Consider the following 21736-nt stretch of genomic DNA (forward strand, 5'->3'; position numbering starts at 1 on the left):
TTAACTACGATTAATAACTTCTGTAACAAATGTAAGAAAATATGTTATAGAGAAGGAAAGGGTCAGCAATGGATATATAAGACACATGATTATGTTCTATGCCCATCCGTGAAGTGTCTGTGATAATGACCTTGAGGTCGTAAGCTTCACCTCATTTAACAGAGAACTAAACCTTACAGGCATTGTGGCTAAACTTGATCAATTAGGATCTGACCACAAACACCCTGTGGGACGAGTGTAAGCATTCATTAAGTCTGCACTAACTCACATGAACAGAATGCGCAAAGCTAGTGAAGAAACGTTACTGTTAGAAACAAAGGCAGATTGCAGTGCAGACATATGCAGCACCAGACTCTCAAATACCATCAGTGGGTGACGTGAGACTCATTTTTTCGGCAGCCCATCAGTTCCCATTTTGTACAGAACTGCAGACAGTGTTGGGTTTTATTCTGCTATTCTGAGCCTTTGATGGAATCAAAGGCATTTTGCACGTCAAATAATCTTGGCAAGACAATGTTATCAAAAACAGCTGGAGCAGAGGGAGTCTTGCGTGTGCTGAAATAACAGAGGTGTTAGCGTCGCTAACGGTAAACGTTTTAGTGTTTTCAGCTGTTTGACGGATTCTTTTAACACATCCTTCCTCAAAGTCCCTTTAACGTCGAAAACTAGAGGTGTGGCTTTACACAGCGACACAGAGAAGCTGATCAGAGATGGAGGCTGTCATAATACTTAAAATAATGTTTGTTTGGTATAGTTTGGTCTCAAATATGCTTCTTGAATTCTGCTAGTTGAGACTTTTTCAACGATATATGACAAGTCTGTCTGTTAATGTACAATGATTTTTCAGATCACATTTTCATGTAAAGCAGTTATTTTCTTTCAGGCTATGAAAACAGAGCACTTCTAATATGTCAGCAAAATTAAAAGCACTGATTAAGTGATGGTTATATTCCCTATATTCACTGTAAAGCCAAGCTTATAAGCTTAAACGACACCTATTTTGTGTTGGTTAATCAAGTGGTGGTTAAGGAACGTGAACATCATGCTCTAAGAATGTGTAACCTATATACACACACACACACACACACACACACACACACACACACACACACATATATATATATACAGTACAGGCCAAAAGTTTGGACACATTACTATTTTTAATGTTTTTGAAAGAAGTTTCTTCTGCTCATCAAGCCTGCATTTATTTGATCAAAAATACAGAATTTTTTTCAATATTTCGATATATTATTACAATTTAAAATAATTGGTTTACAATTTATTATACTTTAAATTATCATTTATTTCTGTGATGCAAAGCTGAATTTTCAGGATCATTACTCCAGTCTTCAGTGTCACATGTGACATCCAGTCTATCACATGATCCTTTAGAAATCATTCTAATATTCTGATTTATTATGAGTGTTGGACACAGTTCTGCTGCCTAATATATTTGATGAATAAAAGGTTAAAAAGAACTGCATTTATTCAAAATAAAAAAATATTTTCTAATAATATAAATCTTCTTTACTATCACTTTTGATCAATTTAACACATCCTTGCTGAATAAAAGTATTGATTTATTTCAAAAAAAGAAAGAAAAAAAAATGACTGACCCCAAATTACTGACCAGTAGTGGATATTGTTGTTACAAAACATTAATATTTTTAAAACATTTGCTTCTTTTTGTAATTTTTTTTAAACATTTTTTTTTTTACTTTTTATATTCATCAAAGTATCCTAAAAAAGTATCACAGGTTATGAAAAAATATTAAGCAGCAGAACTGTTTCCAACTTTGATAATGAATCATCATATTAGAATGATTTCTAAAGGATCATGTGATAGACTGGAGTAATGATCCTGAAAATTCATCTTTGCATCACAGAAATAAATTATCATTTGAGGTATAATGAATTGAAAACCAATTATTTTAAATTGTAATAATATATCACAATATTAAATTTTTTTCTGTATTTTTGATCAAATAAATGCAGGCTTGATGAGCAGAAGAAACCTCTTTCAAAAACATAAAAAATAGTAATGTGTCCAAACTTTTGGCCTGTACTGTACGTATACACATACACACACACACACACACACACACACACACACACACACACACACACACACACACACACACACACACACACACAAAACTATAAATGTAATGAAAAATAATACTGTTGCATAGTCAGAAGTGTGAAGCCCAGATGAAAAAAATAAAAAATGCTGACCATATCAGCAGCGGAAAGCATCCCTAATTCCTAACCTTTAAGCATTTCACACATAAGAACAGAGATTAGAGAGGACATGCGCGCAATATCTAAACAAGAGCAAAGAGCCATGACTGTTTTATAGGAAGTGTATTCAGCATACGGTTTAGCGTGCAGGTCATTAATTTAGCATTATCAGCCCGACGCAAGCACTTTCCTTTCATCTCACGTTCTCCCACACGAAGGTGACTTTATGCCTGTGGAGCGCGACTGAGCGACAGTGACACAGGAGGAATTAAAAGAGAGGATAAGAAAGGAAGAGGTAAAGGGAGATTCGCTATTTGCATTCTTCCACCAAAGTTCCTGCACCCGTCCCATCACTCTGCATTGATTTTCTCATTCGCCTCATCCATCTTGAAGCAAAAGGCCTTGATATTTTGACTAGCCGCTATCTCTCTTGTATCGGGAGGGTGCGCATTATTTACTGCTGTCTGCTTGCGGTGAGTACACATTAATTAATCAATATGACGCTATTCTTCCAGACATGTAGCCGGCGAGTGGTGATACATCAGAGAGAGACGCTGCTACCTGAGAAGCTGCCCCGGGGGCCAAAGATTACACCAATCCTAGCAAGGACACTGCGACTAACAAGAGGGCGATGAGAGACGACTGATGGCGGATGCTTAACCGGGACGGGTGAAGCCACTAGTCAGTCACCGTGATGAGAGTTGATTTTAGATGTAAATGTTTGTTTGTATAAGGAGTAATACCTTCGGTTGCAGGGAAGAGATTCTGTCCCTCGCTGTTGGTTTCAGCCAGTTTGCCTGTCCGCAGTAAAACCTCTGCAAAGTCTTCTTGAGGAGCGTAGACGTACGAGGAATACACATCCTCAGACTGAAATAGAAATTGAGGAGAGGGGATATTACACTTTTGTTTTTGCATACTTATTCTGAAAGTGTTTTGCAAATCAGTCCCCAAAAAACACAAAATACACTACCATTCAAAAGCATATTTTAATGTTTCTGAAAAAATATAAATAAATTCTATGCTCAGTAAGGCTGCATTTATTTGATCAAAAAATAATGTAATTTTCAAAGCTGAACTTTCAGCATCATTACTCCAGTTCAGTATCACACAATCCTTCTGAAATCATTCTAATATGCCTTAATGTACATAATGCCTAATATTATAATGTACAAGTCTTTACTTTTAGTTTTGATCAATTTAATGCATCATTGCTCAATAAAAGTATTATTTAAAATCTTACTGACCCCAAACGTTTGAATGCTATGTTTTTTTTTCTTTCTTTAATTAAAGAAAAGCACAAGCACAGTATAAGCATCAGCTTGTTACAGAAATAAATGTGCAAATAAACATAAATCACAATAATGTGTGCATATACATATAAACACCCAAATAAACAAGGAAAAAAAGAAAGAAATAAAATTATGTTTTATCCAGAGCTTGTCTACTTAAAGTAAAGTCATCTAAAAATGGGCTCCAAGATTTTAAGAAAAGATCGGGTTTCATTCCAACTCCAAATGTAATCTTTTCAAGTTTGACTGCAGAAAGTAGGAGATGGCAGCTTCCAATTAGTTAGTATAAGTCGTCTAGCCAACAGTGTGCAAAGTGCAATATTATCAATCTCTAAAGCTGCCAGTTTAACATTTTCCAGAAAATCCCCAAATAAAGCTGTCAATGGGGTCTATTACGGTGTTAAAAATGTCTGAGAAACAACTAAAAATTCCACCCCAAAACCTTAATAACTTAGGAGGACAGGACCACAAAAAATGAAACCGAGAGGCCGGCTCCACAACACAGAGAGGGCAGGTGGGGTCTAATTCAGGAAATATTTGGCAGAGATGCACCCTAGACCAATGAATATGATGCACTACGTTCAATTGAATAAGCCTATGCCTAGAGCTAACTGAAGAAGGATCTATCCTTTATAAGATCAGGTCCCAGGTTGTGTATATAAAGGACTTAAGTCCTCCTCCCAAAGAGATTTCAATGACCTACTAGATGGGGTTTGTTTGTTATTTATTATACTATAAGATTGTGTTATTTTTGATGGAGATAAAATTGTTTAAAACGATGTATTTGATTTATCATAAATCAATTTTTTATGTTGTAAGAAAAAGAGACTAAAGCCGGGGACACACTTAACGACTGTGAGGCCGATTATGAATGTGATTTGATACTTTGGACTGATCATGAGTCAGAGACAGTTGTTTAAATCTGCTCCAGTTGTTGGAAACAGTCTGTAAGTGTGTTCAGTTCAGTCTTAGGCTGTTTCAGCTAGTCATTAAGTGTGTCCCCAGCTTAGCTTGCGAATGCACATACCTGAAGTGACTACTGTGAAGGAACACAAATTCTAAAACCAAAATTCAACCATATATCCTGGCCACTTTTCAATATAATGAAGACTGGGGATGTCAAACCACAAAATAACAAAAAAGCCCCATAAAAGTAATTTTATGTACACAATTTTTCTTCTTTGAATTCAAAAATGTGTCTTCTGAGGTCATATGGCAACTTTGTGTTCAGAACAGACCAACGTTATTTACTGAAACTCTTGACATCCCTTTTATGTACTTGAGAGAAAGCTCACCAGCTCTCTAATTTTGGTATGTCTGTCTTATAAAGCTATTAAAGTGTTCTTTCAGAAATATAGCACACAAGTCATTATGATACATGTTTCATTTTAGTAATTTCAAAGCTTCAGATTCACTGTAATTGCATGGAAAAGATTGATCTGTACATTATTCAATTTCTGCTTTTGTGTCCCACTGAGGAAGGTCAACATGAGTGTGATTAAATGACAAAATATCCTTAACCTCATACACACTCAGAACTAAACTTCATATTTACATTTTCCTTTATCACATCAGTGACTTTGGCAAGACATGGGAATGACTGAGAGTGAGAGAGAAAATAAAGCTGTAGGAGAAAAACACAGACAGATGCGAACCAGAAGGAAGGAGATGTAGTAAAATTCACCGTATTGACGTATGGATCGTCGAACAGCTCCTCGTAGAAAGGACTGCATCCCTGCCTCTCCAGATCTGTGTTCTGATTGGCCGCACCGGAACGGCTTCTATCCGCGGCTTGTCCCTGAGAGGAGATAAATGTTCATTAAACATTCATAGAATATTCATAAAACATTCACAGATACGCATGCAGGAACCATTAATGTTTCAGCCATGCTCATAAACGTTCGTAAGGCGCCAGACCCTTCTTCTGCCAAGGACGGGCGTGTGTGTGTGTGTGTGTGTGTGTGTGTGTGTGTGTGTGTGTGTGTGTGGGGGGTCATCAACCATTTCACAGGAAGGACTCGGGCTTGGGGAACCAGAAACAGGAACTCAAAAAACAAACCGCTTCACAAAGAGACACGCATACGTCGGCCGGGAAGAGGTTCGTTCAGTCATGCCAGGTTTTAATGGCCTAACAAAACCTGCCAAAAAATGTGCAGGCGAGTCTCACTGTTGAGCTTCGTCCAACCTGTTCCTGGCGGTTATGTTTTGAAGAGGAGTGATGCATAATGGAGCAAGGACCGTGGCTACACTTCTGAGAGCGGCCTTTCAGAAAAGGCCTAACAAAACCTTCCAGCCTGAATTTAAATGCGACTTACGTGCAGTGGGCGAAGTAAGCTGAGGGACTCCCTCCACCAATGGGAGTCGCTGACGGTGGTCAGCACGGCTCTGGTGGTCATGCTGGTGTTGGTCAGGACCTCTAAGGTGCGGGCTGTGGTTCTGTGCAGCAGGTCTGAGGGGTAAACTGATCCAGGAACAACAGCTCCAGCCTGCTATGGGCAGCCAGGGAAGGTTAGACATGAGCCATAATGATCAAACTACAGTGGTTATAGCTACAGAAAATAATACACATATTGTAGATTTTTTTTCTTTCTACAAACACCTTTGGCTTTCACACTAGTGATGTTTTCTCTAAAGCAGCTGTGGAAAACAAAGAGTTGAAATGCTTGACAAATCAGGACCATGATGCTGTGATTTATTGCACAATATACCCAAAATAATATGTACTTGGAGTATTTTAATACATGACAATATATGATAAAATGCTAAAACTGTAAAAGAACAAGTTCATAACAATGTCATATATTTGTAAATAAATGGTTTTATACAGTATATTTTAAATTCAAATCAAGTGAATATTAAGTAAATATAAAAGTATAATTTATTATATTATATTATTTCTTTTAAATACATGTTATAATTTAATTAAATTTTACTTGATTTTCTTTCAATTAATTTAGTTTAATTTAAATTTTAGATATTACTTTATTTGCTCAATCAGACCAGGACCATGCATTAAGAAAGTAAATGGTGCCAATTTTGATTTGATGTTGACGTTTTAGGGCTAGGACAGTCCCAAGTGGATTCTCTGACATTTAATTAATTTTGTTTTTATATAACCAGTCAACAGGTCTACTAATCAGGCTAAGAAACCTGACATACAACGATTTGTGTCAGAAGTGGACTTTTAAACATGCCAAATCAACATGGGCATTCAGGACTGTAAATGTTATCATGTTGTAATTAGGTGGCAAATATGCTAATTTACCTAAGGCAAGTGTTACCCAGCAGGGAAAATACAGAAACAAAGAAACTAGAGGAAATCCCAGCAGGAACAGAGATATCCCTTTAAGCCTATAAAACAAACAAAAGCGCTACTATAGTCATTGCGCTAAAGTCAACATGCATTATAAATGAAGGTACTGTATAGGCAATAAATTGACTTCTGAGCAAGAACGCTCTCCGCCATCAACAGAGCAAAGCACCGCCAGCTCTCTGTAGCAACATGACAAAACATAAAGCGAATGCAGGGGTTTACATGTTACCGGGATGCTAGCTGAACTTTTCAAAAATGTCAGAAACGCAGGAAACGAACACTAGCTCACATTGCCCTTCTAGATCGTGTGTACAAAGCTGAACCACGCATTTGACCTCATCAATACTTCATTCAATTTTAAATGCACATTTAGCTGATAAACAACACACACATTTACACAAATGTATTTTTGTGCACACATGAAACTTTAAACATGCAGTGTTTTTTTCTCATGGTGAGGTGAAAACAGTGCTTGCTATGAGTAAAGTAGCTGGGCTCTGAAGCCGTATTTACACCGTATGAAAAATGCAGAGAGTCTGTCACTGAGGCATTGAACTCATAGTTCAGTCACAGGCTGTGCTTTAAAGCCCACTATAATGGAGTAATCCAGGGGAAGATTTAACATTTCATAGCCATGAATGAAGCATGGGTGACACTTTTTACTTTCTTATTTCAGGTTCATGGACGTACTGGGAACAATTTATTTTATATATATATATATATATATGTGTGTGTGTATATGTACAGTATATGTGTATGTATAATTATTATTATTGTATAAAGGGGTCATGATATGGATTTTTTAAATATGTTCATTGAGGTTTGCTTGCAATGTTAATTTATTTTTTTTGCTCAAAAACAAATGTAAGAAAAACGTTTATTTTTCAACCTTCATACTGACCCTCTGTCTCTCTGCAATGATCCGTTTTAAAGAAGCGGCTCCTTTGAGGGCATGTCAGTGAACAACCACTGTTATTATTGGCTAATGTCATTGCATAGGAAACATTTGAAAAACATTACCCCTATAAAACCATAATTTACAGACGAAGCATTACTGACGAGTTGTGATGCAGCTGCTGTCAGCTCAGATCCAATACAGTTGGATGCTTCATCTTTCAACAAAACTAGAGTGTTTTGTTTTTTTTGCCACTGTGTCACTTTTACAAAACAAAATGTTCCGAACCAACACATTATCCTCCGCTGTGATCCGGGACACTTTTAAAAGAAACCATCCACTTGTTTTCGACACCGTTTATGATGAGGAGGACATTTTAAGCTATGAAACTTGCAGGATATTTAATGGTACAAAGACCTCTTATACGTCAAAAGATCAAGGCAAATTTGAAATTTGATTTCTCATGCCATGAACCCTTTAATGTTTTATTATATATATGTTTAAAAATTTAGTTACATTTAAGTTACATAAAAAGACCAGTTACATTTAACTAGTAAAGGGAAAAGGCGTGTAAAATGGTGAAAATCAATGTATTAATGTGTTATACTGTTTTCAAAATAAATTTTAACCTAAAATGTTAATGTTGATAAAGAAAAGTCTATGGACACACCAAGGCACCAACTGTTCACATACAGGCTTCTCAGAAAGAGCTAGGGCTGTGCAATTAATTGCCCAACGATCACCAAAACAGTACAATCGAGTAAAAATGATTATTTTGCCATGTTCTGTTTTGAAAGAACGCTCTAATTTTGTCTTGTGTTCTGAATGACACGCGCACATCCGCCCCTCCCGAAGCCGTAAACTCTCTCAGCTTGAATGTTTAAACTGATAAGACTTAAAAAGAAGTGAAAATGATCAACTTTAGTTACGATGCAATGCTGGCCCGATTGTGCAAGTGACAATTCCGTCATGTCCCGACTCCTAAACGCGAGAGTGTAGTTTCGACGCTTGCCTTGTCCAACCCATTTTGAGAGAGAGAGAGAAGACGCGGCGCCGCTGAACACTCGAGTCACGCAGTTTGTAAAATTGCGTCTTGGGAGAAAGTTTTAAAATTATTGATTTGATTTTATAATCTGTGTGGATTAATTTAGGCGACTCATACAATCTACATGCTAAAGTGAATCAATGTTTGCGGGGGAATTTTCCGCATTATAAGTGGTAGACCTGCGGGAATTATTAAAATACTCATTTAAAGTAATTATCTGTTATATTATTTATTTTAATAGTTCAAAAAGTACAATGTTCAAATTTCGATTTTTTAAAGAATTGTTGAAAGGTGTCTTTTTAATAAATGCAACACGTTCCCAAAATATGTGAAATAATCGTGTTACATAATCGTGATTTCAATACTGACCAAAATAATCGTGATTATGATTTTTTTCCATAATAGAGCAGCCCTAGAAAGAGCAACGCACAACTGTTGTATAAAAGGTAAATGCACAATACTCAAGGAGCACAATTAGCAAAGATTTATCACTCGAAAAATATTTGCTCTTCAAAGTGTCCCACTAAATAAAGACCTTGACGTGATGTAAGATTGACAATCAATCTTGACGTGATGTATGCAGAAGCGTTGTTCTTTACCTCTGACAGCTCGCTGCCTGTTCTCCGGGCTTGAGAGGGATCAATCTTGTAATTTACAGCCTGGTACAGAACCTGAGACAAGAGAGGAGAGCAAAGCATTGACTTTTTCATTCATGCCCTTCAGCGTATAACCTTTTTTCGCTTCAATTTTCTTTGCTCTTAAATGTTTAATCGTTCTGCCAGTATTATACTTGACACCGCAGTAAAACTTATTTAAATTACTATTCCATTCCTCAACACATTTTCTTTTGAGTGTTTCAATGCGGCGTCTATCTCGGTATACTGTAAATAAATCTACTTTAGGTCTTTCCTGAAAGCAGCCTGACACCAAAGCAGTCAACACACACAGAGAGAGATAGAGGCAGCATGAGCTGGAAAGAGCGCTCGGGGGTTAATAGTATGTGTGCCGGGGGCGATTTCTAAAGCTTAAAAGCTCCATTTTAAGTCTAGAGTCTGCCCAAAATCTAGTGCGTCCAACACAACATATGCTTATAGACAAAAACTATGGAAGAAAAAAAGCAGGAAACTTGGCAAATGTTTGACAGCAGTGGACGTCAGGAGTGTATCAGAAATTAATTACTGGTTATTGACGACTGGAAATATTTTATGTTATACAAGGACACTAGCAAGCATCTCTTTCTCTCCATGTACAGACCCTTTCCAAAAAATTAGAATATCATGGAAAAGTTATTTTTCTATAATTCCATTCAAAACGTTAAACTTCCATATATTATAGATTCAGGGCCCATAACTTAAACGATTTCAAGTATTTAGTTGTTTATTTGTACATAATTTGGGCTTCCAGCTCAAAAAACCCACGAAAACAGGATTTCAAAAAATTAGAATATTACATGAAATCACACTGTAATTACACAGTGATACCATGGTCATTGAACCAGGTTTTGGTTATTTTGGCAGTGTGGGCAGGTGCAAATCCTGCTGGAAAATGAAGGAAGCATGAAGTGCTCTGGAAATGTCCTGGTAGACGGCTGCGTTGACTCTGGATTTAATAAAGCACAGTGGACCAAAGTCCTCTTTTCTGATGAGAGCAAATTTTGCATCTCATTTGGGAACCAAGGTCCCAGAGTCTGGAGGAAGAATGGAGACGCACACAATCCAAGATGCTTGAAGTCCAGTGTGAAGTTTCCACAGTCTGTGTTGGTTTGGGGAGCCATGTCATCGGCTGGTGTTGGTCCACTGTGCTGTCCACTCAACGCAGCCGTCTACCAGGACATTTCCAGAGCACTTCATGCTTCCTTCATTTTCCAGCAGGATTTGCACCTGTCCACACTGCCAAAAGAACCAAAACCTGGTTCAATGACCATGGTATTACTGTGTAATTACTATGTGATTTCATGTAATATTCAAATTTTCTGGGATTTTGATTTCGTGGGATTCATAAGCTGGAAGCCATAATCATCAAAATAATAACAAATAAAGGCTTGAAATATCTCACTTTGCATGTAATGAGTCTACTGTTTATAATATATTAGTTTCACCTGTTAAGTTGAATTCTTGAAATAAATCAACTTTTTGATGATATTCAAATTTTATGACCAGCACCTGTATATATAAAAACAGTTTAAGTGGACAAAAAGGCACCTGGGTCTGAAGGGAACTGGAAGCCGCTAACAGGTTCTGGATACTGCTGGGAGGACAGTGTGTGAGGGAGAATGCCATGAGCTCCTGACGGGCAGAGAGCTGCGAGAACGTCTCACACTGCCCCAGCTGGGCACACACATCCCAGCCGTCACTATAGCCTAGAGTGACAGAGGAAAAAATAAATCAAGAAATGTATGCACAGCACAGTCATATACTGTACAGGGGATGTTAACTGCCATAGAGAACCTTCACATAAAGTGAGCACTTAAAAACCACAGTTTTCCAGGGTTGAACACTATTCAAGACTACCTTTTAAATTCTGATTCAATTAATATAGATTTAATAGCCATTTGAATTTGAATTTAAGTAATAAATATAGCTGTTAAACTAGAACATTAAAGTCGGTCAATAAATGTTGGCTTGACAAAACCTTAATTGAAAGTTTAAAAAGAATAGATAGATTATTAGATGATTAGATGATAGATGGATAGATACAGTAGATGTAGACAGACATGTACGGTAGAAATAGACAGAGACATACTGTATACTTTCAGATACTTTCTTACAACATCTGCCCAGCAACAAGAAAACAACAAGACCCACAATCCCCTGCTTCAGCCTCTGCGCTTCGAGTTAGCATAGTTTCAAGAATCTGTAGCAGTTACATTCTTGTTTTTCCATCCATGACTCTTATTGCCTCATGTATTCAGTAAATCTTTTTAATCTCTAGCACTCTTCCTCATTCTCAATGTGACTGAATAATTACACAGTGAAGCCGGAGAGGAGCTAACCCATTTTCCACACTGATGTTAGCGAGGCTGTGAGACTGCTGCCGATAGCAATCAGAGATTAGCACATCTTCTGTTCTCAAGCCTGCATTAATCTACCCCAGCCTGAAGCACACACACACACACACACACACACGCAACACCAGTCTCTTTCCAATATCTGATGGCACATTGACTGAACAGCCCCACACACACGCACATGCACATAAAACACCTTTGAGCTCTGACAAGAGATGAATCTGCCTCGAATGATAACGATGGTCCTGCTGATCACACTCAAAACATTTTGCTACTCAAACCTCACTTATGCAAACATCAAAATTCTGCAAGCAGATTCTGATGCAGTACAACACCCTTGGATGAAACATCTATGAAAAACCAATCTCCGTGTCTTTTTCAAGGTTCGTGGATAATAATTTAAATTCCCCCTGTAGTCAATCATTTTATCCCTTAAAACTCATCTTTGATCACCAAAATGACACATTTAAATGTTTGTTTTTTTCCTCGAAAAAAAATTCGTCATGCCTTAAAATAGCTTGAATGTTGCCTCATTTAGTATACGCCGTTCTATGAATATGCTAATTAGTCCCGCCTCCACTCCCTCACACCAGCTCAGAGATCCAATCGTTGACGATCACAATACCCAGCATTGGTGTTGACTTATGAATTTGTACATGGATTGTCTAAAGGCATATTAAAAACACCACATAGACATACAAACAACATTAAAAGCTTGATTTTCATTTCTTGAAGTCATTTTAAAGAGCAACTTCTAGCCAAACCAGCAAACATTTTCCATTATAATTTTTGTCATGTTTGTTTTAAGCTTTCGTCAATTCCAATGACTTTTCTAAATCTGCAGACCATACTTTTAAACTTCCCTGCCAGATTCTTTAATAACGTGAGAACCTTGCAGACTCCATTTCTAAATATATTTCATTTTAATTATAAGCTATTTTGGTGGAAATGTGAATCCATACAATCAGATATAAATCTATCAGGGTAAACATCAACAAATATCATTTACACATAAAAATAGATCATGATATCATATGGATGATGACATTTCATGGAAATAATATCTTTTTCGGGTCTGACCAGAAAAGCATTACAGTTATTATGCAAGAACTATGGCAAACGGGAGGTGATGTAGGTTGAATAGGCCTAAATGCTATGTTAAAAAATTTACCAGAAAAAAATATTACCGTACAATTTCATCCTCGCAAGATTTGAAAGGAATTTTCTTTTAAAGCTTGAAGATTTTAAAGAAAAAAAAAAGTCTGATCCCTGAAAATCTGCAGTGCATTTCTGATTTGGAATGAAAACAAAGCAGAAAGTGGAGTGAGATTTGGAGTCAAGCTGTGCCGGCTTACCTGCAGCCATCAGATCCTGGCAGTGGATGTAGGAGGCCTTGAAATCCTGACAGTGCAGAGCCTGTTCTGCCAACAGCGTGAGCACCTGACCCTTCCTCCTGGCCTCATCATCACCTAAATCATTACACAACCATGAGATTCTGGGACATTACATCAGCAGCACGTTTTATTAAAGAACTCGTCACTCACTTCGAAGTTTCAAGTTTTTCATAAAAGATAGGCTACTACTCAAGTGTGCAGTCTTGAAGTGCAATAAATGAATTTCCTTTCAGAGGTTTTTCTTAGAAATTCCTGGATGTTGTACAAATATCACAATCACATCTCAGAGAATGCCCTCTTACACAGCTCTGATCTCAGTCCAAAATAAGAAAATAAAGAAGACCAAGAAGCCTGATGAAAACAGTGATAGGGGTTGTCTTTTTCATTAAAGTGTGTCGAGCATCAAAGCCCAGACAGGCAATAATACGAGCGGAGGCAGGAAAGTGAGTGTGAGCGCCTGCGATTGCATGGATATGATTATTCGGCAGTAAAATCGAAAGGGTCGATACTACGGGGAAGTGCCATATTTCAGTCATATCCAAACTGATTTATATGTGACACTCAAGTTTTGATATATCAGGAGCATTTATTGCTGCCCTGTTTATCCTCATTGCACCTTTCTCTTATGCCAGAAAAGGTACAGGCGCAGGTGTGCTGACACACGCGCACAAACAAAACAGCCCTACGGGCATTAGTCGAGGGTAAGCCAAGGTGAATACATCAAACACCCAGTCACTTCATAGAGAGTTAATCAATTCCACTATATATGGCAAGAAGAGCTTCTGACATCCTGCATACTGATCTGTCTGGCACGCTCAGAAGAGTCAGAGCTTTGGATTCACCTCAATTACCCCCTGCAACTAACACACGCACTGAACGCTTCACCTAGGAGAAGACAACTGACACTCACAAAACAAGTTTGGGGTGAACGTTTAACTAACGACACTTCCCACAAATGGGGGCACTCTGATGTCCCTCGACTTATATTTTTTTGAGGTACCAATTCCATGGTTTTTGAGTACATTTTTGAAGGCTAGCATAAAATAAAGCTATCGTGCTATCATTAAAAGTAGCAAGGATTAAACATCAAATATACTGCACGTATAACCTATTAAACTGCTGATTTTGGGCTACATCACCTCGGAGTTATTCAACAATTAAATCGTGCAACAATGTCGTAATTTTGACAATCTGTTGATTTGATCGTTAACCTATTGTAATATGTAATATTTATCTGTTACCTCAATTAAACACTGCTTACAATTGTGACATGTAAAAACTAACACCATTTAATTGAAAGTAAATAATCTCACATTTCTGAATTTTCACAAAAACTGTTTCAAGTGAAACTCTACCATTCATATTACCCAAGCTATTATAGAATATTTATATATATATATATAAATAAATAAATAAACTCCACTCTTCCACCAAGGCACTTGCAATGGTATGTGTTTACACATGGTTTGGCACTGAAAGGATGATAAGCTGTCCTTCCTGTCTCCCTGTAGGACTGTCATAGGCATCTTACATTATAGACATTGCAGTTTATCAATGTCTATATGCAATCCTCATGCCTTTCTGCAGCAGGACTATGGCATGTTTACCAGGGTAATGATCAGGGACCCTGGGTATCTTTCTCCTGGTGTTTTTCAGAGTCAGTAGAAAGGTCTCTTTAGTTTCCAAAGTTGTTGGAACTGTGATCTTAATTGTCTACTGCCTGTAAACTGTTAGTGTCTAAAGGACTGTTTAAGAGGTGCATGTGCAATGATTGTTTAGGGTTCATAAAAAAAAGAATAAAAAAAAAGAAGAACCACCCATAAAATGAATAGCTAAAAAAAAAAAAAAACTAAAACTAAATATTATATGAGCCAGGGTTGATGATCACTATTTTTGAAGGTTAACCAGCTCCTTTCACTGAGGTAAAGGAGTGACTGCTATCACTGACTATTTGCTGAAAAATAAATGAAATTACTGTTGAACTTTTTAAAAGCTCCAGGACCTATTTTGTACCCTATTTGTGAAAATGGCTGATTTATACCAGGGTTGCATTTTGCACCCATTTATCCTATCAGTGAGACTCAATTTTGCTAGGTCGTACTTGCACAACAGCAAAATTACCCCACTGTCTTTTATTACGCACTGCCATTCCCTGTGTATGAAACACAGAAAGCCAAGCATTCCAAATGTGGAACAAAACAGCACAGGACCAATTATCTGCAGCGGACAGCACAGCGCGCTGAAAACATGGGGCCGTGTACAAATATAAATTGGATATATTTTCAATCTACACATCACCCTAACAAAAATGCACAATGGATTTACTTCATAAAGAATAAAAGAGAGAGAGAGAAAGCTAACAAGACTGATCTTATACAATCACTTGACTTGAATTCATGCTGATTCATGGAACCAACTGATTGTTGATTCATGAAGTCACATCTCTGATGTGCATCTTTTTGGGCTGTCCGTTGCAATATTCATCTCCAACCCCTGAGCAAAGCATACTTCAAAGAAATGCCTACTTATTCATTCAGTCCCTCACTCATGCGTATTCATCTATTTATTCACCTGTAGTCAGGACGCTGCTGATTCAGCAGATACAGATTAAACGCACTCTCTAAAGCTTACAGATTAGCGCTGTTTAATCTATAAGAAATAGTCACTGAAGTGTACGACTGTCATGTCATGTTGGAATGACATCAAAATATTTATAACTTTCAGGGATTGCATTGACTAACATCTAAAAGAAAGCCTTGGCTGAAGTGATGCAAAGAACTGATGTGGGTAATTTTTATCGTAACTGCTGTGGCAGGCTGTCTGGGACAGCGCTGATGAATCTTCGTACCTGGAAATACTTCAGTTCAAGCGTTTTTCTGCAACGGACATACATAAATGGACCGTTAGCCTGATGCTGAGGGAAGTTTTCATTGGGTTTTACCTGCAACGCGCAGCAGTCTGGCCAGGCTGAGCAGGAGAGTGGACTGTCTGTACGCAGTAGGGCACTGAGAGATGCACTCCTTTATCAATGATAGACGATCTGTCTGCAGACGCACTGCAGAGAGAAAGAGGAAATGAGAGAGCGGGACAAAACAAAGACCAAAGTTAAGACCTAGCAGAAATCCAGTAGCCTTTGCAGTACTATATATATATACACACACCAGCTAGAATAGCCAAAATATGCAGTATACAATCAATGTTTCATACAAACCCACTAATCTGGCATAATTTGCCACATGACCATGCATTTACACAAAACCACATTGATAGTTGGAGATTATTCACTTTAAATCATCAGATTTAACATTAGCATTGGTTTTACTAGATTTCTCTACACTAAGAGAACGTCCTTTGTAATCTCTGTAGAATATCAGACAAACTGTGCATTATTTGTCTCATGACCATATATTTAGACAGAACCCATTACATACAGCTACCTGTGAAGGAATATACATGAAAAAGTGATATGCTGTTTAAATGTTAAAAAAAATGTAAACCATATACTTTAAAGATCAATTATTAAATTAAACCATTTTTCCCCACAAAATGATTTGTGCGGTAAAGTGTGCCAGACACTTTATGCTAAGTTGTGGCTCAGATAAAAGTTAAAGTAAGCTTTGCCTATGCAAGACTGGAAAAACTGGAAGAGAGGGCAACTCTCTGAGAGAACAAAGCAAATTAACATTTGAACTCGCTCTTGTGCACCATTCGAGACGCAAGTCTCACCTCAGAATCATCCTAATCTACATCTCTTTCCCTCTTCCCCCATTTCTTCTCTCTCATGCTGAGATCACCAAAATTCACCCAAGAATCTATATGGTTTAATGTAAATAATTATCATACAGTATTACACATGTTTGGTATCATTTGAAATGTCTCAGTGCGACTGGTACATATGTCTCATTTCCAAAGAAGTAAAACAAAAGGTAATAAAGTTTTTAAGAGTTTAGAGATAACTTGCACACAAAGGAGGGTGGGTCTTCCAGGCAAATGGCCTCCTGCTCTCAAAAGGTGTAAACTCTGAATGCAAATTCCCATTGTTAGCAAATGTTTCCATGTGAAAGGAGTTTCTGTCTTGGTCTGGGTATATGATGAATTGCAACAAGTGGATCGGGGCGATTTGTAGCTCAAATTAGCCTGTGATGCTGAGATTGGCCGAGATTCTCAGCATCATGTATTTTCTGATGTCAGGTTTGCACCTTTTCTCTTTATTCCAGAGCATTTGATGTTTTGTATTTATTATCTTTGAACTGATTATGTAATTGGCATGATACATTTACCTGACATAATAAATAGTTACATTTGATTTTATTCCGACTGACTCTGAAATTGTTTTCCCGAGGTTGATTAAACGGACTCGTACGTTCCCGCTAGTTTTGTGTCAGATTAGTGACGACTAATATTTGGCATTAATTCAAGTGTACTTGGTTTGTAAAGACAAGAAGTGAATTTACATTTAGGGCAGCAAAAGTGCTGCTTGACCAAGCTAAATCTGGGTGTGTCTTACCTCTGTTTTAATGTAATGTTACTTTAGATAAGTGTACGTGGGAAACCACAGTATGGCCAATCCAAAGCTATTATAAGAGAAGTAATGTTGGTCAGCTTATATCTGTAATAGTGGCCATATGTCTACTGAAGTAAACACTAAGTTAAATTCAAGTGTATTCAATTCCACGGGGGCTATACCGAAGTATCTTTGATTGTGTAAGCGTGAATGTGACCGATCTCAGGTACATAGCAATGACCTCTAGTGACCAAAGCTGGCGAGTTTGTGATTGTGAGACCCGCGTTAAACAAGGCGTGACTGGACCTCTGAGCGACATAGCTTCCTAATATGAATAGATAAAAACATTTGCTCACTTTTAATGATACTCAGATATCATTAAACCTTTTTCATTTATGGAGTCAGATGAAATAACGTGGTAATACATATGAGAAAATGTATTTCATTTAATCGTGTTGTGTTGCGTAAAAGGTAAGACAGTAATGCGCAAAAACCTTCACCCGTATTATTGGAGACCGCCATTTGGACCGATAAACGGGCTTACACCTACTGTACAAATGTTGAAAGATTGATTGCAAACTAAACATTTTCTTAAAATACTAATATGTATATTAAAATATTCTCTTTAAATTTTCATTTTAAATATTGAATAAAACAGTTTTTCTACCAGGTTTATGAAAATGTGGACAACATGCAACAAATTAAATCTTGTAAATGATACAGTTTTCTTTGCTGTTCTCATTTATCTTCATATTTTTACTTAATTTTCATATATTTCATAATTCATATTTTTATCTCCTTAATGTGGGGCAAGTTGTATCTCTGGACCACTTTTCTTTTTTTTGTTGAGAAATGGATACTTTCACCTAATTTCAGTTGATGGCACACACCTAAAAATCTAATTTCTCCTTGCACAGAGGACAAAGTAGTTAAAAACTGGCACAGCTTACCCCACTCTCCCCATACCATAATGCAACTCACTTGAATTGACTTTCCATTTCCATGGCCTTTCATTCACACTGCTACACACACACACACACACACACACACACACACACACTGCTACACACACACACAGTATACAGTATGTACTGTGCAGTATACATCAGCTAGTATTTATTTAGATCACAGCAAAGATCTTAACTAAAAAAAGGTTTAGAAAAACAAAACAAACAAAAAAAACACAGAATTCACTGCACGCACTCTCCACACTTCCTGTCATAACAAGCAAGTAGTTGTGATGTGTGGTAATTGGATGGACACAAAGCAGGTCTCTGCTGTCTGACTGAGCACAGTTTAAAATATTGAGCTGGAAGTGGACTGTGCTGGAGGTCACGCTGATCTCCTGCAGGCAGGGGGCCGAGCCGGGCCACGAGTTACAGGCCTGTGGGGGGCAGACAGCTCCATCTTTAGAGGAGACACCACTGGGGACCAGCCAGCCATCAGAAGCACCTGCCAAACCCATTAACCTGCTTCCGAAAACAGCCGCGCTTCTGAGCGTGCGGCAATAAGAGCTTTTTTGTTTGCTTGAACGTGAACCTAATTGATTACAGTTCAGCTTTTGCTTCTTTATCTTTCACTCTTTTAAAGTAGAAAAGCGAAAATTTAAATGAATGGAGAAGATGGGTAATAAGCAGATAAATGAAGGTGTAAGTCAAGCTTTGAGGCAGGCTACAGCTCCCTGTTGGATGTATAACTTCTCCTGCTAGGAAAAAGGCTGGCGCGCACAGACAGCCGCGGGGTCACTCGGGTCAGGAAGGGCGAATGAGCTCAAGGAGAGTTTCCACTTTATGTATTCAGCCTTCCTTTATAAGTTTAGGAAGGAGAGATGAGCTGCTCCTAGCCTTGCCTCGACTAGATAAAAGAGTTTCCACACTTCTTCAAAAGGACACTGGGAGAAGCACACATGGGGCTAAAGAGGCCTTCCTCTTTTTAGAAATACGAGTACTTTTACTTCACTTTTCACATGTGTTGTATTATCAATGATACTTTGAATTTGTCTCTACCATCTCACAAATGTGCTTCACTGCACACAACAGATTAAAATTAGATGATTGTCTGCTTTAGATCTCCAGAACATTAACATTGGTTTTTACCAGATTTCTCTTTTGTAACCTCTACAGAGTAGCTGGTAGAAAACTGAAAATGAATGAAGAAAAGCTCTTGATGACAGATGAGCGTGTCAGTTATATCACAAGAACGCGGGTCTTGACGAATTAAGGGCCGTCCATACAGGACATGTTCTTGTGTAAAAACAGCTAACGGAGTTTTTCAAGGCTGCTACCAAAAGTCATGGTGCAACGGCCAAATATGTTCATTTTGTGTATATAGACCAACAATATTAAATTCATTTCTGACTGGAACAGTTCTTTAACACACATCTTTTCAGTTTTTATAGCATGAACGATACGGAAGAATGAAGGAAAAAAGGTGAGGTTTTGACTAGTGCTGGATAATATAACAAACTTGTATGTTTCATCGCTCAAATATGTTGACCCAAGAGGCATTCTTGACTGAATTTAGAACAGAACTGCTTTAAATTCACTGTAAACCATGGCTTAACAGGGCTTATTGCTTTTAGAAAACGGTTAGTCCATACAAATATTTATTTTAAGTGCCGCAGTAAAACTTATGTAATGCTAAGGTGTAAGTTAGAATAATACAATAATTTGCAACAGCTCCGATCACGGCTCAAATCAAGGAACGGAACTATACGTTTTTATAAATTGCAGCTAATTGCTATGAATTGTTATATTAGTGCATAATATAAACTAAAATTATTAAATATTACTCTCCCTAATGCTAATCTAATGAAAAATAGATTAGAAAAATATGAAGGCAATGAGGATTTTGAATCGGCATGACAACAATGGCTGTTCAAAATGATAGGGAAAAATTGCTTCCTCTTTTTTTTGTGGCCACTTTAGTGCAAAAAAAAAAAAAAAGTTTTTTAAAAGAAGCATTTTATAACAAAGGCTGCATTTATTTGATACAAAGAAATACAGTAAAAACAGCAAGAGAGTGAAATAATGGAAAATGGAAAATAGTTATTTTAAATTGTAATAACTATTTATTCCTGGGATGGCAAAGCTGAATTTTCAACAGCCGTTACTCCAGTCTTGATCCTTCAGATTCTAATATGCTGATTTGGAAGAAACTTTTGTAACATTATATTATGTATTTACTGTCACTTTTGATCAATTAATGCATCCTTGCTAAAACAAAACTAATTTCTTAAAAAAAAAAAAAAATCTTACTGACCAGAAATCTTTAAACTTTAGTGCATTTCAAATATGATCACTAGTGTGAAAAATAGATTTTTCTGCTATATTTTGACCATTTATTTGTATCTGTTTTTTTTTTTTTTTTTTACATCAAACAGAAAAAGAAAACAGAGCAATAAATACAAACAGGAACATCAAGGGCATATTTTCCAATGGTTGATTTGATGATTTAGTGAGCTTGAGCACCAATCTCCTGAAGGAAATGGAAGGAGAACATATTTTCGAGCAGTAGTAATAGGTTAGTGCTGATTTACCTTGTAAGGGAAGAACTTTCACGCCAAACTGCTCCAGACGAGAGAGGGCGCTGATAAGATCCAATTCCTCTTGGATGAGAGAAGGACAATCCGTGATCAACAGTAGACACGACCTGTTGGACACACACACCAGTTACTACACAAAATATTCCAAATATAATACTTAAAGGGTAACTAAACCCTAAACCAACTTTTTTTAGTTAATGATCTGTAAGAATGGGGCTTTATTAGTGCTGTTCATTGATTCAAGTCATTTTTTTGACATTTGTGTTTAAAGTGTTTTAATTTTACAAAATATGGTGTAAAAACGTCTGAGTGCTGCCCTCTTCAGGTTGAACAGTGGCTACTGCAGTTGAATTTTCCTATTGGAAGTTGTGGTACCCTCTGACATCAGAGGGTACCAGCTAACCACGCCCTTGCCTGCAGAGAGATATGTCACAGATGCACGCCCCCTCTCCACTGGGCTCTGCCTACTTTTCCAGCATTTTTCAAATATTGCCAGTGGGTGGA

At 37.4% G+C, this 21736-nt stretch overlaps 1 protein-coding gene across 2 annotated transcripts in view; it reads right to left on the bottom strand.

Annotated features, from left to right (window-relative positions):
- nbas (NBAS subunit of NRZ tethering complex) overlaps positions 1-21736 on the bottom strand; it is a 187830-nt gene that overhangs the window by 75069 nt on the left and 91025 nt on the right. Inside the window, exons 32-39 of one of the 2 annotated variants that reach the window (XM_082147804.1) lie at positions 21227-21339; positions 16126-16239; positions 13146-13259; positions 10985-11142; positions 9383-9454; positions 5846-6019; positions 5215-5328; positions 2985-3108 (exon numbers count right to left, since the gene is read on the bottom strand). In XM_082147804.1, coding sequence (XP_082003930.1) covers positions 2985-3108; positions 5215-5328; positions 5846-6019; positions 9383-9454; positions 10985-11142; positions 13146-13259; positions 16126-16239; positions 21227-21339 — 983 coding nt within the window. The remainder of the gene's footprint in view (positions 1-2984; positions 3109-5214; positions 5329-5845; positions 6020-9382; positions 9455-10984; positions 11143-13145; positions 13260-16125; positions 16240-21226; positions 21340-21736) is intronic. The other variant, XM_082147805.1, reaches the window with a different exon arrangement.

Source organism: Leuciscus leuciscus (assembly GCF_965113295.1).
Source record: "Leuciscus leuciscus genome assembly, chromosome: 19".
NCBI lineage: Eukaryota > Metazoa > Chordata > Actinopteri > Cypriniformes > Leuciscidae > Leuciscus > Leuciscus leuciscus.